The 17,702-nt window shown below is 34.6% G+C and overlaps 1 protein-coding gene across 7 annotated transcripts in view; it reads left to right on the plus strand.

Annotated features, from left to right (window-relative positions):
• The window catches only part of RCHY1 (ring finger and CHY zinc finger domain containing 1), a 23,681-nt gene extending 7,908 nt beyond the window's left edge, over positions 1-15,773 (plus strand). For 4 of the 7 annotated variants that reach the window (XM_023637956.2, XM_023637957.2, XM_023637959.2 and 1 more), the window contains 6 exons: positions 10,236-10,314; positions 11,886-11,930; positions 12,035-12,093; positions 12,186-12,212; positions 13,149-13,269; positions 15,102-15,773. In XM_023637956.2, the coding sequence (XP_023493724.2) occupies positions 10,236-10,314; positions 11,886-11,930; positions 12,035-12,093; positions 12,186-12,212; positions 13,149-13,269; positions 15,102-15,230 (460 nt within the window). In that variant the 3' untranslated portion in view covers positions 15,231-15,773. The remainder of the gene's footprint in view (positions 1-10,235; positions 10,315-11,885; positions 11,931-12,034; positions 12,094-12,185; positions 12,213-13,148; positions 13,270-15,101) is intronic. The other 3 variants (XM_023637958.2, XM_023637960.2, XM_070263704.1) reach the window with 1 other exon arrangement.
• Positions 15,774-17,702: the final 1,929 nt, after the last annotated feature.

Raw genomic sequence — 17,702 nt, forward strand, 5'->3', positions numbered from 1 at the left:
CAGGGGGCTTTGGGAGAAAAAGGAAAAAAATAAAATCTTTAAAAAAACAAAACAAAACAAAAAACTCTGTCTTTTAATTAAAATATTTAGTCCATTTATTATTATTAATATAATTATAAATTTATTTCAATCTACAATTTGTGTATTTTCTATTGCCTTAGTATTTGTCTGCTTTTCTCTCCTTGCCTTCTTTTAGATTAATCAGCAATTTTTCTATTCTATTTTTATTCTCTATAAGCTCATTAGTTATACATTTTTCCATTATTAGTGGTTATCTTAGAAGTCATAATATACATCCTTGGCTTATGTTTATTATTTCCCAGACAATGCAAGAACTTTGAACACTAAGAGGATTTACATCCTATTGTTGTCGTGTATTTTAATCTATGTATATTTTAAACTCTGTAAGACAGTGTTTTGAACAGTCAGTATTCTCTGATTTATGTACATGCTTTCCATTTCTATTGCTTTTCTTTCCTTTCTGCATCCCCTGTATTTTTGGGATTATTTTCCTTCTGCTTGAAGAATTCTCTTTAGTATTACTTTTAGTGAAATTCTGCTGGTGATGAAGTTTTCTGTCTTCTTGGAAATGTCTTTATTTTACCTTCATTTTTAACTTATATCTTTGCTGGGTATAGAATTCTAAGTTGACAGTTTGTTTCCTTCGACACTTCAATATCTTAAAGATATTCTGTTGCCATGGTTTCTGTTTAAAAGTCACCTATCAGAATTATTATTGCCTCTCTGAAGGTAATCTGGCTTTTATTGCTCTCTTGCTGTTTTGAAGTGATTGGTTTTTAGCAGTTGTTCTATGATGTGTCCAGGTGTATGTGATATTTATCTGGCTTGCAGTTTGTAGACTTTGTTGAATCCGTGGCTTGATGTCTTCTGTCAGTTTTGAAATATTCTTGGCCAGTATCTCTTCAGATAACGTTTTTGCCCTGTTCTCTCACCTCTCCTGGCTCTCTAGGTACAGACCTTTTCACCATATTTCATCTCTCTCTTAAATTTTTTTTCCTATTATCGTTTTTTTCCTCCATGCTTAAGTTGGATAGTTTCTATTGATTTATCTTCCAAGTCTCTGTTGAATCTGCTATTAAACCTATTGAGTTTTTCATCTTAGGTTTTTTTTTTAATTATTATAGAATTTACATTTAATCACTCCCCCATTCCAGTTTTCAGGTGAAATTGTTCACTTTTTTTTTCTTGAACATATTAATCACAGATAATTTAAAGGCTGTGCTCGATAATGTCAACATCTTGATTACTTGTGGGTCAGTTCTATTCCCCCACCACCTGCCTTGGTGTTTGGTTCTGCCTTTTGGCATGCTTGATATTTTTTTTAGTTAGTTGTTGGACATAATATGTAAAAAAAATTGTATAAACTCTTTATGCTCTTTTTCTCCAGAGAGAATTTACTTTTCTTTTGGTAGGGAGTAATGTAGAGACAGATCACCTTAATCCAGTTAAGGATTGAGATGGTTAGTGGCTACGTTTCAGTTGTAAGTCCTGTTCTGTTTTGTTTTCCCTTACACTCAGGCTCTTAGGACATGGGTCTTGACTTAAAGCCAAGGTGTTTACCAGGGCATTTCTTTTGTGGTGGAACCTGGACTCCAGTTTTTGCCTCCCTAGCATAGGGAAACTACCAGAGGCTTTAGTTGGTTTCTCTTAGCCTCTTACCTGCTGCTTAGCTTATTAGCTTCTCACAGGACAGTTTAGGGTCTGCAAAGCCCCCAAGAAGGAAGAAGCAGAGAATTAGCTTTGCCTCAGTATATTTCCCTTCTCTCTGGGAAATTGATCCTTCAAGCCCTTAGTTGCTCTTTACTGCTTTCAAACAGCTTGTTTTCTTTAAATCCAGCCTTTGTAGTTCTCAGTGGGAGCTTGGTCCTCCACAAACTACTTTATCATTGTGGAGTTCAGTTTTGCTTATTAGTAAAATCATAACTTTATATATTCTTCTGTGGGTTTTTTTTTAGACTGAGGCTTGTTTTTAAGATTCATCCTATTTGATTCCAATTCATTTTCACTGTTGTGTTATTTTGTGTGTCAGATCTGCACACAGCTTTTAATTACTGCTATCACAACCAAGGAATCACATTTTCTTGTTGATTTATTGACTTTCAAGTTGTTGAGACTGAAAAATATATATCTCATCCTACTTAGTATATATTAAGCTTCATGAGATCAAGATACTTTCAAATTTTAAATTCTTATACCTGGTAAATACTAAGCTTCATGAGATCAGGATATTTTCAAAGTTTAAATTCCTGTACATGGGAGTGCCGTGTATGCAGTAGGTGCTCAGTAATGTGTAGGCAGTGTATCTTTAGCCAAAATATTTTTGGTGTTATGATTTCTCTCAGTACAGGAGGAAAATTTGTCATCGACATTTAGCATCTAAGTCCAATAGATTCTTTTTACTTTGTAATATTTTTAAGTCCTTTTACAAATAACATAACAAGGGAAGAGTAAACATAGTGAAAAACAACTTCATTGGAAATTTAATAAGATTTTAAATATTGCAAACCTAAATTTTGATTACATATTTTCCTAGTTTTGAAGATGTATGTACTAAATTTGGCAGTATCCTTTGAATGTAATTATTTACTGGTTATTTGTCATGCATGAGTCTGGCAATATCCATCTTGTAAAGAACTAATTCCAGATTTTAGATACAATTCTAATAGGTTCTAGCTTATAATGACTTCTGGTTCTTCTTGTACTTGTATCATCAAAATACAATACTGATTCCAGATCTCAAATACATCACTGATAGATTCTGGCTTATCGTTACTCTGTCTATGCATTGCCAAATTCAGTACTTTTGAAACCTTCCGAGAGCTCATAATTTTGTCTAAAGGTGGCTATCTTCTTAGCTCCAATATAGCAAAACCTTTTTTATTTTTAAATTTATAAACACCTACTAGGATGATCAATCCTATGAATTTTTTCAATTTTTACTTCATCTGTTTCCTTCCAAATACTTTATACATATACTTCTCTTCAACATTATCCACTTAGGAGCCATATCAAGTAAATTTTGGTGTACAAGCATCATAAAAGGTGGAAGAATTCTATCACATTTTATTTTCGCAAAATGGAACGATCCAGGTTCACAAAATATTGTGAACTGAAGTCCTTCCTGTTGAATGACTAACTAGATGAGGATACTGTATTCTCTTTTTGTCCTTAGAAAGATATTCATTCTTTTGACTGAGACCATTCATCTAGGATATCATCTGAAAACCATAATCTGATTTATTGCTTATGTGGTCAATTTCACCATCATCATTAGAGTCTGGAACAGTGGTTCTCAATCAGGGATGACTTTGCCCCCAGGGGACATTTAGTAGTATCTGGAGACATTTTGGTTGTTGGTGGGTAGTCTGGAGGTAGGTTGTCTGTTACTGGCACCTATTGGATATATGGCAGGGATGCTGCTTAACATCCTACAGTGTGCAAGACAGTCCCCCCACCAGAAGGAATTATCTCGCCCAAAATGTCAGTAGGGCCTAGGTGGAGAAACCCCAGTCCAGGGTGCTGCTGTGTCTCTTTGCACTTATCTTCTGCTTTATCTGAAGTTTTTCCCTTTTTCAGTTTTTTCAATTTGCCATTATAGGTGAAAAATAAAAAATTCTGATTCCTCAACTGGGTTCAAGGAAAACAAAAAGAGCCTACGAGGAAGATGTCTCCAGACTTTTTGTTTTAATCTTGAAAGATGATGTAATACTTTGAGCAGTGCACAAAGAAAACTAAAGGATGATGTAATAGTAATGATTTATTTCATATTGTGTCATCCTTTCAAGTTTTTCTGCCTCACTTCCATTTTCTACCATACTTTGCATTTTAGTCTTTTTGTTAGGATAATTAGCAATAATTGATGACTAATGTGAAAGAATTCCTAGGATGCTGAAATAGCAAAATATTTCAAAATATAGGAAAAATATGATCACTAAGATCCCATAATGTATCAGATTCATAAAAGGGTTTAATGGACCCACATGGTAATTGCAAAATAGAGTGAGTTGATGCTCTTAAAAAGTAGATTTTCTCTTTATTCTTTGGAATATCTCTAAGAGAGCATAAAACTCATAAGACATCTTTAAAACAGAATTGATTAGAAAAGAAACTGGATCTTGGTACAAAATGGATATTGTATGAAAAAGGCTTTGCAGTCATACAGTTTTGGTAAATGCTGCATTTAATCTACTTTCCTTCTCAGAGCTTTCAACTTGCTAATTGTGCAGTGTAAACCTCTGAGATTGTAGGGTTTCTAATACTTGGTTATAGAATCCTTTTTGGGAGTGTCACTTTAAGTGGACTGTAATTGGGAAATGTCTAAAGAATATGAAATAAATAGGAGATTTTCAAATAAAGAAGTTTCATATTTTATATTATGGGTATCAAAGTAATGTGAGTCAGGTTTTAGACAAATGATTATGATCACTTCAGGTAGATATTTTAGGAGGCCTTATTTCTGTTGTCATTGCTCAGAAATCTTTGAAAAGTCTATTGTACAGTTCTTTCAATGAGTACCTATGGTGCACTGAAAATTCACCCCCCTCGAGGATTTTCAGAACTGTTTGTTTTTATTTTTTAAAAAATTGCTAAAAGAGCAAAATCTATTAAATAAGATTGGCAAATACCGTATTTAATCAGAAATGACATATTATCATCAAATAATGACTTTATTTTTAAACAGTAAAAATATCTAAAGGTAAGTTAAAAAATGTGCAATGGCAGCATTGTTGGAAACTCTTTACCCTCTCATGATAACATTTAAAGAGATTATGTCATTTGAATGTATGAGTTCTTATATTTCTGTTAAAATATCAGTCTTTTTACTTTGTAGCTGTACCTTCTTGATAGTCTTTTATGACGATTCCTCCTTTGGATGTTAAAAACAAACATTTTTGTCTTAAGTATATTACAAAACTTAGTCATTGCTTTTGGTCCATTAAATAAATCTGCAGGGCAAGGGTGACCAGGTCTTCCTTGCGTAGCTCTCCTGCTCAGATTTCTGTTTCTCTTGGTGCTTGCAGCTCTTCTAGGCTGTCCTTGACTCTGATCTGGAGGTGTGGGCTTGAAAAATTGTTGTTCATCCTTAAGCAATAATCACTGCAAGGAAATCAGTGCTTATAGAATTAATAATATATTATTCCTGATTATATATTTTAAAATAGCTTGATGATAGTTGTAGTGATAGATTATCTTTTGACTGTGGCATTATTTCTAGAAGAGTGATGTGCCTAAAAATAGGGTTTCAGTTTTTCTTCAATCAGGGGCAAACATCTGATCTTGAATCTTTTGGCAATGGGCGCACGTGTATCCTTACTGAAGTGTACTAGAATGAGCTTATTATAAAAAATGGGGAAATATCATTTCCCTTTGTTATTAAATAAGCACCAGAGTACTTAGTGTTTATGACAGTATGATACAGATGTGGTTCCTGTGTTCTGATTCTGATCTTTAAAAATGTGCCAGTTCTTTGACTTTGTAATTCTATTTTTAGGAGATTATCTCAAGGAAATAGAGATATATACCAAGAATCATGTACAGAATATGTATTGTAACAATAAATATAATAAAAATTAGAAACAACCTATATATTTTTGAGACTGTTAAATTTGCAAACCCATATTAAAAGTAATGTTCTTGAGTAATTTTTAGGGATTGGGAAAATGAATGGTAAAAAAGTCTGTCAGGACATCATGGACCAAAATATTAGCAGTAGTTACCCATGGGGGGTGAGATCATGAGTGGTTTTAAGTTTTAGTTGGTCTATTTGTTTGTTGGTTTATGTTCTTCTGAGTTTTACACATTTTAAATAATGAACAAATATTGCCTTTAAAATTTAAAAAGTTAATATAAATTTATAACTGATTTGGGGAAATAAAACATCCACTAATTAAACAATGCTTTAAATCAAGGGAAGGATGTGTGTTTTCACGTCTGCAAGTTATGAAATAAACATCAGACAAATCTTTGCTATGTATGGAACACTTGGATTGGAAGGCAGGATTTTTGTCTTTAAATTTATGTTCTGTTTCTGGAAGAATGGGCTTAATGAGCAATCACTACCACAGAGTTTGTTGGATTATCGGGATTGGAGCTGTCTTTTGTAGGAAAGTTGAAGTAAAAGTTTAATAGGGATAGGCCAGGGCTGAGTAGATCAGAGTGGGCTGGGGTATAAATAAATATAAATAAATAACCAAGCCTGAGAGAAGGCAGTGAAAGAGTGGAGTCAGGGGCAGTGGAGGTGGTATTAGAGACTGGGGTTGAGGATAGAAGTAAAAAGGATATATTGAATATTTTAAACTGAAATGAACCTAGTGAATCATTACCACTATTTAGAAAAAGAATAAAAGATAGGTAAACACATGCTAAGGGTAAATATTGTTTTGTGGAACTTTTGTTAGCATTTTGAGTGTGTCTGTGGATATGCATGTGAGAGGAGGAAGGAAGAACTGGGTCAGGATGTAAAAATATTTCTTAATGTGTGTTGAGGTTAAGTTTGAGAAACACTGCTCCAGAGCCTGCCGGATCGCCCCTAACTGTGACTCTCAGTGCTGAAACCAAATTAACTGTTTTTATGGAAACAGGGTCTCCTGGTAATGAATCCTTTTGACTTTTGTATATTTGAAACATCTTTATTTTGCTCTCATTTTTGAAAGATATTTTTGATGCATATAAAATTCGAGGCTGACAGTTTTTTCTTTCAGTACTTTAAAAATGTTACTCTGTTGTATTCTCATGGGCATTGTTTCCAGTGAGAAGTCTGGTATCATGCTTATCTTTGTTCCTTTGTCCTTGTATGTTTTCCTCTGGCTGCTTTTAGGATTTTTTTCTTTATCCTGGTTTTGAGCAGTTTGATTATGATGTTCCATGGTATAGTTTTTTCCACGTTATTTGTGCCTAGGGTTTGTTGAGCTTCTTGAACCTGTGAGTTTACAGTTTTCATCAATTTCAGAAAATTTTTGGCCATTACTACTTCAGATATTATTTTGTCTGCCTCCTCCTCCTACCCCGCCACATTTGGGATCTCCAATTACATGTGTATTGGGTTGCCTGAAGTCTCACAGCTTGCTTAATGATCTGTTCATTTTTTAAAATTCTTTTTTCTTTTTCACTTTGGTTAGTTTCTGTAACTGTGCCTTCAAATTAACTAATCTTTTCTTTATCAATGTCTAATCTACTGTTCTGGTTTTTATCTCTGGAAGTGTGATTTGGGTCTTTTTAAAATCTTCCATGTCTATACTAACTCTCTGAGCATATGGAATATAGTTATAATTGTTTCAATGTCTTTCTCTGCTAATTCTAAATCTCTGTCAGATCTGGGTTGATTTTGATTAATTGATTTATTCTTGTTTTGAGTTGTGTTTTTCTGCCTCTTTGCATGCCCGGTCATTGTTGATTGATACCAGACATTGTGATTTTTGCCTTGTTGGGTGCTGAATTTTTTCGTATTCCTATAAATCTTCTTGAGCTTTATTTTGGGTTAAGGTACTTGGAAACTTATTTATTTTTGCAGTTGAGTTACTGGGAAACAGTTTGGTACTTCTGGGACTTGCTTTATAATTTGTTAGGTGGATCTGGAGAAGTGCTTATTCTAGCACTAATTATTCCTCCCTATTGAGGCACTACCTTCCTGGTACTCTGCCCAGTATCCCGTGAATTACAAGGTTTTCCCCATGGCTGATGGCAGTAGGCACTGATCCTCGCCTTGTTGGGTACCAAACACTGCTCCTTCTAGCCCTCTGGGATGGTTCTTTCTCTGGCCTTGGGTAGTTTCCTCACGTGTGTGTGCTTATGTGGATCCTGCTACATACTTGAGGGGCTCCTCTGTGCAGCTCTCTCCTTGCTGTTACTCTGTCCTGTGACCTCTAGCTGCCCTGCTGTCCCTGGACTCTCAGCTTGTCTTCTCAATCAGGAAGTCTTCAGTTCCTCCAGCTGAAGCCTCAGTTTCTCCACCCTGTCCTACTGCCTGAAAACTCTCTAGGCAATAAACTGGGCCAATTGTAAGACTCCCTTAGTTTGTTTCCCATCTTTCACACGTCACTGTCCTTCATTGCCTGATGTTCAGTGAAACTGTTGTGTCATATGTTTTGTCTGTTTTTTTGTTGTTGTTTTAAGCAGGAGGGTAGATCCAGTCTCTGTGATTCTATCTTGGGCAGTAGTGGAAGCCTCGCTAAAGGGTTTTACCCTTGGAATTTGACAGGCTGATTCTAAAGTTTATCTGGAAGATAAAATTCACAATAGCTAAGTAGATTTTGAAAAGGAAGAGTGACAGAGAAGAGATTGGCTTTCTACACATCAAAATGTAATAAAGCTAGAGTAATTCCAATGGTGTGCTCTTTGTGTAGGAATAGACAGATAAATGGAAAAACATAGTGTGTGTATATACATTTACATATTTATACATCTGAATTTATAACAAAAATGACGTTTCAAATCAGGGGAAAGAGTATGAGGGTAATTGATTATCCATTTGGGAAACAAAAAATTGATTACTAAAACTGTATGCATTCGTTAGAATATGGTTTTAGCATCTTGTGACAGAAACCCAAAATAACAGTGGCTAAAAAAGGGTACAAGTTTATATTTCTCATGGAAAAGTCTGAGCCATGTAGTTAAACAGGAGTCCAGGTTCCTCTTTACTTTTTTGCCCTGCCATCCATAAGATGTTTTCTTATCTACATAGCTTAAAAGAGCACGTACTCTGGTCAGTGGAAACAGGGCAAATGGTGAAGAGAAGGTATATCCTTTTCTCCTAAGGGCACAACACAGAATTTTCATTTATCTCCAGTTCACAACCTCCAGAGAAGTTGGAAAATAGTCTTTACTCAGGACAGCCCTGTGCCTAGCTTAGCTAAATCTCCTATTGTTGTGGAAGAAGGGGATAATAGAAATTTGGGGACAATTAGCAATCTCGCCTTTACATACATAATACATTTCAAATGGATGAAAGAAAAGCATAAAAATTAAATCCTTAAGTATAGACGTAGATAGGAGAATATGTTTATGATCTATAGGTTACAAAAGTCTTTCCTAAACAAGAATCAGAAGCATAAGCCCTAAAGAAAAGTATTGGGGCCAGCCCCGTGGCCGAGTGGTCAAGTTCGCATGCTCTGCTTCAGCGACCCAGGGTTTCACTGGTTCGGATCCTGGGCGCGGACATGGCACTGCTCGTCAGGCCATGCTGAGGCAGTGTCCCACATGCCACAACTAGAAGGACCCACAACTAAAATATACAACTGTATTGGGGGGATTTGGGGAGAAAAAGCAGGGAAAAAAAAATATCAATGGCCTTTTGTCACATAAGCTACATGACAAAAGATATATAAAGATAGATGACATACTGGAAAAGTAATTGTAATATATACAAGTGAAAAAGATTAATATCCAGGATGTATATAAAGAACTGTTTTAAATTGGTAAAAGACACCCTATAGAAAAATGAACAGAGCACATGAACAGACAATTCACAGAACTCCAAATGGTTCATAAACATTAAAATATACTCCCTGTCTCATAATCTGAGAAATGCAGCTTAAAATGATGTCTTTTATTTGTCCATCATATAGGTAATCACTGTTGATTAAGATGTGGGGAACACAGGTGCTGTCATACACTGTTGGTGGGAGTACAGATTGGTACTGTCTTTTTGGAGGTCAGTTTGGCAGTATCAAAACTGATGATGCAATACCCTCTGACCCCATAGTTTCACTTTTAGGAATCTTACAAGAAATCATCAACCTGTGGGCTAAGTGATGTCTGTATAAGGATATTTATTATATAATTGTATTAAAGATAGTAAATTATATCAACAGAATATTTTTTAAAATTATGATATATCCATTCCATTTAATCCGATGTAGCTATGAAGAAGAATGAAGTGTTTTTGTGTAGACAGAGGTAGAGTAATCTTCAGGATATATTGTTAAATGAAAACAAAATTGCAGAACAGGATATCTGGAAAGAATCTGTGTAAAAAATAAAACCCAAAGTGTGTGTGTGTGTGTATGCAATTTTATAGAAAAACTTAGAAGGGTAGACACCATTCTGTTCACGGTGCTTACATTTGGGGAGTGATGTTGTGGAGGTCGGGGTTTACCTCATATTCTTCACTGTGGTTTGAACTTTCTTTACAAGAAAACTAAACATATATAATGAGCAAACTAGCACTGTAGTAACAAATGAATAAAATCTTTTGGCTTTCCTATGTTTTTTTTTAGGATTGGTCCAAAGGAAGATTTTTTCCACTGTTTGAAATGTAACTTATGTCTAGCTATGAATCTCCAAGGAAAGCACAAGGTATGCAATTCAGTTTGCATAATTTTAAAAGTTGGTGTTTTTGAAAAATCAGCTTATCCTAGTATGTTTGGAAGCATACTGATTTTCAGATATTGACAGGTACAGCTATGTCACTTTTTATTTGTAAGCAGTATTAAGAAGTAGATGTTTCAAAATATATGCCTCAGAATATCTGATCTATGGTTCTTTTTCTTCTCTATAGTGTGAGATTACTTATATGAGTTATGAGCATAATGTTGACAACTTCTAAATAGGTTTATGGATTCTTATCGTTAGTACTGATTTTAAGAATAACTTTAAAAATGCATACATAGTACAGGAGAAATATTAAGTATAATCTGTTAGCACAGTATTCCAAGAAAATACAGAAAATATTTTTATATTTCCTTTCATAATTAGACAAATATTTTTAATCTGGATTAGCAGTTGTCATCCCAGGCCTTTAAAGTTATTTTTCATTGTTTAGAAAAGACTATAATAAACTGTCTTATTATAGTACTGATTCTATCTAATATAGAAATTAGAGATATTAATAGATATTAGGTAATAACTGGCCTAAAATAGTAGAGTGGTAAGAGAAATGGAGATGAATAGTGAACATATGGGATATGGTGACAAGGGATAAAGGAAGAATGGGGCTGAGTAAAGATGACTGCCAAGGTTTTTAGCCTTGGCTTAAGGTACTTGATTAAAGATTGTGAATTCGTTGGAGATAAAAGATTGAGTTTGGTTTTATAGGCTTGAGTTTGCGGTGATAGCAAGATATGCTGTGTTGTCTTTAAAAAACTACGTACCATTTTCTCTTGTGGTATTTTTGTTTTATTTTTCAGTTATTTTTTATTGTCTGTATTAGCAATGGTCCCACCATCTACTCAAGTGCTTACTGAACAAACATGGGCATCAGCCACGGCTTGGTGCTTTCGTCTACCTCCCCACATCTGTTCACACAGTGTCTTGTCAAGTTAAGAACTCAGGCCATGAAGGCAGCCTGTTGGAACTCAAATATAGTTCTACCTGTTACTGTCGTGTGACTTGGGAAGTTAGTTAGCTTCTCTAGGCCTCAAATGCCCCATCTGTAGAATGGGGTAATAATTGTACCTGTTTCATTTAGAGTTGTGAGAATTAATTGAGCTAATACAGGTAATATACTTAGCATGTGGCATGTAGTAGATCTCAATAATATGAAGTGTTGTTATTATCAATATTAAGTAGTTTAGCTTTGGAGTAAAACACATACAAAATAGAAAGGTTCCAAATGTTAATATCTCTGCCTGTTTGGTAAATCTTGACTCACTGAGTTTGCTTATCTGTAAAATGAAGGTAATTTGAGTAATTAAGATGCATTGAGCAGTTTCATTGTTTCAGGTAAATGTGCAAAGCCTGAAGTAGTTGTGAGAGTTATCTGTTCATTTCTTGTCTGACAAATAAGAAACATGAATTAATGTTAATTATTATCCTTAGTAAGTTGGTATTATTATTTCCTTTTTGTTAGTTTTTATTAATGCTATTGTTACGCCTGTCATTTCCATCTACTTAAACTTTTGGTAACTTGAGTTTCTCTTTTGAAACAGTGTATTGAAAATGTTTCCCGGCAGAATTGTCCAATATGTTTGGAGGTAAACTTAAAATATCTTTTCCTTTGGAAATATGCCCTCTTGAATTTAAAATACTTGAGTGTTTGTATTGTCTCCATGCAAAGACTAACATTTATTTCCTTTAGGACATTCATACATCCCGTGTTGTTGCTCATGTCTTGCCATGTGGACATCTTTTACATAGGTAAAGTAACATTGTTTTTTTCCCCTCAAAAATGTTTGAAAATAGGGGAGGTGGTTTTTGCTTTACTAAAATAATATTGCATTTTCTTTCAGAACGTGTTATGAAGAAATGTTGAAAGAGTGAGTGTTTAATGGAATTTTAGAAAATTAAAATTGTAAGATGTCTGGGCTTTTTTGTTGTGGGGATAGGGAAGTGGGCAAACATTGCTGATGCTTATCCCTTCTTGGGTGTGGCAGATATTTGTCTTGAGCTGGGTAGGGTAGATGTGTGATGTTAGACTGGGCAGAGCATCTTGGGGTTTGTAGGACTACACCTTTGTCTCCAATCTCATCTCACCACTTGAGGCAGATGCCTCTTCTTGTCTGGCTGTACCTACCAGGGAGCACAGTCTCTGCCAGAGGCAGTCATAGCATTGTAAAAATGCTGAGGTGTGTTGCTCAAAATTCTGTTAAGACTTTATATTGGTCCAGTCTAGTGACCTGCAAAGAAAGCTGGTGACAACATTACCTAAAGCTGAGACTTTATTGTGGGGGAAGGATGTTAGAATGAGATGAGAATAGTTAGGAAAGAGGAGACTTTGTAAATGTATTTTGGTCCTGCAAATTGATGAGCAGAAATTTTAATTTAATATGAGAGCCAGATGGAAGGGAACTTACTCAGAAGTTTTAGAAAGGAAATAATATGATCTGTTTTAAGGAATACAATTTCTTCTTTGCTTAAAATATGTTAGGAAATTGAGGTTGTTTTGCTAAAAAGCAACTTAGTGGGTTTTAAAAAAATATATCAAGTATATTCTGCAAAGAATATAGATTAATTCCTTTCTGTTTTAGAGAACTGAGGGAAAAGAAGTACGTTTAAAAAATACCATGATACAGGATTTAATTGGAACCTTTTATAGTGTAAAGGTTCCCAGGTTCGTAACAGTTTACCTTGAAATGAAGAATAATGCCTTGTCTTGGATGGTCTGTGTACTAGTTAGCATGCATCTTCTTATATACCTGAGTTGATATGCTCCCTGTTCAATGTTTGTAAAATAACCTTTCTGTCTTTCCTAGAGGCTACAGATGTCCGTTGTGTATGCACTCTGCTTTAGACATGACTCGGTACTGGAGACAGCTGGATGATGAGGTGGCACAGACGCCTATGCCGTCAGAATATCAGAACATGACTGTGGATGTGAGTAGAATCAATCCTTAAAACTTTTCAGGTTCCTTGATGATGTTCTTGTTTATGTTTGCCCTCTGTCAACTCTGTCTGAAAACTACTGCTTTGGCATAGATACCAATGTGATAATTAATGGGAAGGACAAAATAATCTTTTTAAATTTTAGTTACTTTGAACTCAGAAGACGAGAAAAAAAAGTCCTAAGAATACCTTTGTGCCGTTCTTCTCAACACTAGATGGCAGGCAAAAACTTTATTCTGAATTGTTTAGACATTACTTGCCGGAGTCAGTCACTTATGTAACTGAGTAGAAGTGGATTACTGGTCTGATGTTTTATTTTAATTATGTTTTATTTTTAATTATTTAAAATTTTATTTCAGGTGAACATATTTGCTGATTTTTGTAGATTATTTTTTGGATTTTAATGTTTATTACTCTTTTTATTCTATCTTAGACTTTTAAAATTTGGCCTTAATTAGCCTGCACCCTAAAATACAGGAAGTATTTCTGTGCCTTTTGCCTTACAGAGAATGATCATCTTTTTTCCATTAATTGAGGTGTGCTGCTGTCTGTTCTCAGCATGGTATATTGAATTATAGATCAGAATTAGAAACCTAGATAGCTTTCTGGTGCTTTAATAATTTTGGGGCTTATTATAAATTTTCTAAACATCTTTAGTGTTGTTCAGATACTTCTACACCAAAGGTTAAAAACCACTTAACAAAGCCAGGTAAAAATTATGTTTCGTTTTATTTACACTGGAGCGTTTTATAATTCATTTGGATAATTAAATTGTTAGTAAGGTCAGGAAAGATCACTTTTGGAATACTAACTGATAATCGTGATTTTTTTACTAGAGGCTGCAGTTTGCTATATTCGATGTAGACCATTTTTTAAAATAACAGCTTTATTGAGATATAATTCATGATACCATACAACTCATCCATTTAAAGTGTATAATTCACTGCTTTTTAGTATGTTCTTGGAGTTGTGCAAACATCACCAACATGACAATGTTTTCATCACCCCAAAAAGAAACCTTGTACCCGTTAGCAATCATTCCCCAATCCCCTACCTCTAGGCAACCATTAATCTACTTTCTACATTTAGATCATTTTCTTAAAAGAATTACTTTTCAAATTATAGTTTAGAGCAAATTTAGAAGTTTTCTACTTATTATGGTATGACTATTCTAAAGCTGATGTTTTTCTCACATAATAATGTATCGATCTATTTTCAGGTTAACTCCTTTTTTTATTTTTCAAGATCTCACTTAGTACTAGAAGAGGGTCGTTCCTAAGTAGTATCTTATTGTCATTTTAGAGAGAAGCCAACAGCTTCTCTTTATTCAATTTTAGGAACTACTCTTTTGGACTTAATTCATTCCTGAGGCATAGAAGACTAGAAACTTAGCACATTAAACCTAAAGTTTAAGCAAAATATTATGATAAGTATGTAAAAATTTGTTTTATTAACTAAGATAATTTTCTAAGTGTCAATGAAAAACAGTGAAATCACATATGCTATTTTGAATTGTAAGTATAGGTGTTGATTTCATTATGCCTATGTTAATTTTCGTATTAGTATTATTTATACTATTTGGGAGCTGTTTTAAAGTAAGACTTCTTGGCTCAAATCCACATTTTCATTTTCAAAATTCAAAGCTACCTTAATAGCCCCTTAGAGTTTTCAGTGAACAAATAAAAGATATTTCTACTTATAAAAATGTTTAGATTTATATATATATATGTTTTCGTATCTTCAATATGATTTTTGAGGAATTTTTTTGAGCAGTGCCACTTTATAAGGTTCAATATACCTAATTTGAATTCATCTCTTTTCAGATTCTCTGCAATGATTGCAATGGAAGATCTACTGTCCAGTTCCATATATTAGGCATGAAATGTAATATTTGTGACTCCTACAATACTGCTCAAGCTGGAGGATGTAGAATTTCACTAGGTCAGCAATGACCAGCCTATACTGCACTGGAAGACTCGGCATTTTCTGATATAGAAAAAGGCTATCTTTAGTATCCTGTTGTCATAATGTGTCAGAATCTATGCATTAGAGTTGATGTGTTTTGTACTAGTGTCACAGCATAAAATCATATAACAAGTACTTGAGGATTCAGGGTCTCTCTGTAGGATTATCATAGCTCTATATTGGATAAAAGCCACTGTGCTTGTGTTTTGATTGGAAGTTCCTTTAGTGTCAGTTGTTTGGAAGCCATTGATGTCTGCCACTGAAATTCACATCCATAGAAGTATGTTATACTTCCATGGAAGTTTGCTTTAAGTGACACTATGCACGCAGAGTTCATTTCTAGTTCTTGATAGAACTGCACTTAATTCTAAGTGTTATTCTTGACTTTGTAAGGGCTGTGCTGTAATGAGAATGTGTTCTGTCTTACTGATAAAATCTACATATGCTTTAGAATTTTCTAAGACAGTCCTATGGATCCTGTAAATGTGAATTTTGATGTAATAACTGCTAATAAAATTATATTGAAACTATTTTATGGAAAGTTTTTTCCAGGGTTATCCATTTTTGGCTCAATTTGGGCAATATAGCCTTATAATGTAAAATAAATCCTCTTTTCTTTCTTTTGAGATATTCTTCCATCAGAGTAGTTGGGAAATGTGTAAAATAATAGAACTCTTCCAAGCCTTAAGAAACCATCAACATTGAAAATTATTTTCTTTTGGTTATCCAAAATATTTCTTCAAAGAATAATTCAGTCAGTCAGTCAGCAGGTATTTAGTGAGCAGCTCTGGGTGCTATATGGTTCTAGATGCTGTGGAGACAACAGTGAACAAGACAGATAAAAAGTCCCTGCCCTCATGGAGGTACGTTGTGGTGTTCCTTGTACTTGACTAGCCTTTTCCTTGTTTTTTTTAATGCATGCAGTGGTTGTCTGTATTGTAAATGAATAGATTCTTTCTTTGAATGCTTGCAGGTAGGTAGGTATGGATGTGTAGATGTGTAGAAGGGTCATAGAATATTCCTGACAAGATCTCTGATTTTATAATACTTCTTTGGGCTCAAGTAATGAAATTAAATGTACCTCTTAATTCAAGAACAAAGTACATGAAAATGCTAGATGATCCTGCAACTTTTGCAGTAGTGTCCAGTATCCAACTTTGCGTGTTTATAAAAAGCTTTAGGTTAGGAAGCGAAATGTGTACATATCAATTGAAGGGTGTTTATTAATCACCAGTTATATTTCCAGCTTGGAGCTAGTTGACTCTCCTGTGAATAAGAAAGATGGTCTTATAAATTAAGTTCTCTTAAAGTTTTGCTGTTTGCATTATATTCACTGGATTTATTTTTTACCTAGTGGACTTGTTTTTTACTGTCATTTTAATGTGGATTTTCTCTTTGTGTTTGCCTAGTTAATCCTTTGGATTTTTTGCCACCATTTGGCAGGTCTGCTTTTTTTGTTTGTTCTTACATATCTGTTTTCATTCCCATAATAATCTCATACCTACCTGGTTGTCTTATGTCCAGTTTCACTTCTCTGTGTCCCCTCACATTCATCCTGCCGGATTACTTTTCCTAAGCTTAGACTTGTTATAATTTTGGTCAAAATAATGTACAATTTCCCTACTGTGTCTTAAGCCCAGATTACTTGCTTTCAAGTCTTTACAATATTGTTCTAATTTTATCTTTTCAGTTTTACTTTTCCTTAGTCATTTACATATATTTCTTAAACACACCTCTGAAATTTTGATCCCTCATGGAACAGTCATTCTTAGAAAAATGTGGTTGTCAAAGGCCTGCCTCTTCTTCATAGTCCAGTTCCAGGTTTACTTTCTCCATAAATGCTAATAAATATTCAAAAGTCTGTGGGAACCTCTTGCTCTTCTAAACTGCAGCACTTTGTACCAGTCTTGAAGGAATTAGCATTTCCTTTACTTGGCTCATTTTTTGCCTTTCCCTTCCTCATTTTAACATTGTATACGAAACAATATATATAAAGCTTCCCAGGGACAAAGCTGGTGAAGGGGGTGGGGTACAACTAAGCTACTGAAAGCCCTCTAGCAGGTGACGTGTGTGCGGGAGACACAGGATGCAAGCTACAGTGGAGGCAAGCAAGGCGGGCTGTGAAAGCTCCCTAATCTGGTGCGCGTGCTGGTGCGGGTGGGGGTGAGAGGAAGAGCCTGTTACTTTTTGAGGACAGTGATGGAACTTTTCATCTTTTATAATACCTTGCTCGTAAGAATTTGTTGAATTTCTGGTGAGATTAAAAAAACACTTGTTCCCAAGTTTTCACTACATAAGAAGTTGATAGAATGTCTGTACTTGTATGTGCAAAAATTCCTTGAAAAGACCCCCAGCAGTGTTTCGTACTAGAACATATTGATTGAAATGTGATCGTATCACACCTCTCAAACTAGTAGAGAGGAATCAGGTCATGCTGGAGTCTGGTTGAGAGGTTTGTC

The sequence above is a fragment of the Equus caballus genome, chromosome 3, assembly GCF_041296265.1.
Source record: "Equus caballus isolate H_3958 breed thoroughbred chromosome 3, TB-T2T, whole genome shotgun sequence".
Lineage (NCBI taxonomy): Eukaryota > Metazoa > Chordata > Mammalia > Perissodactyla > Equidae > Equus > Equus caballus.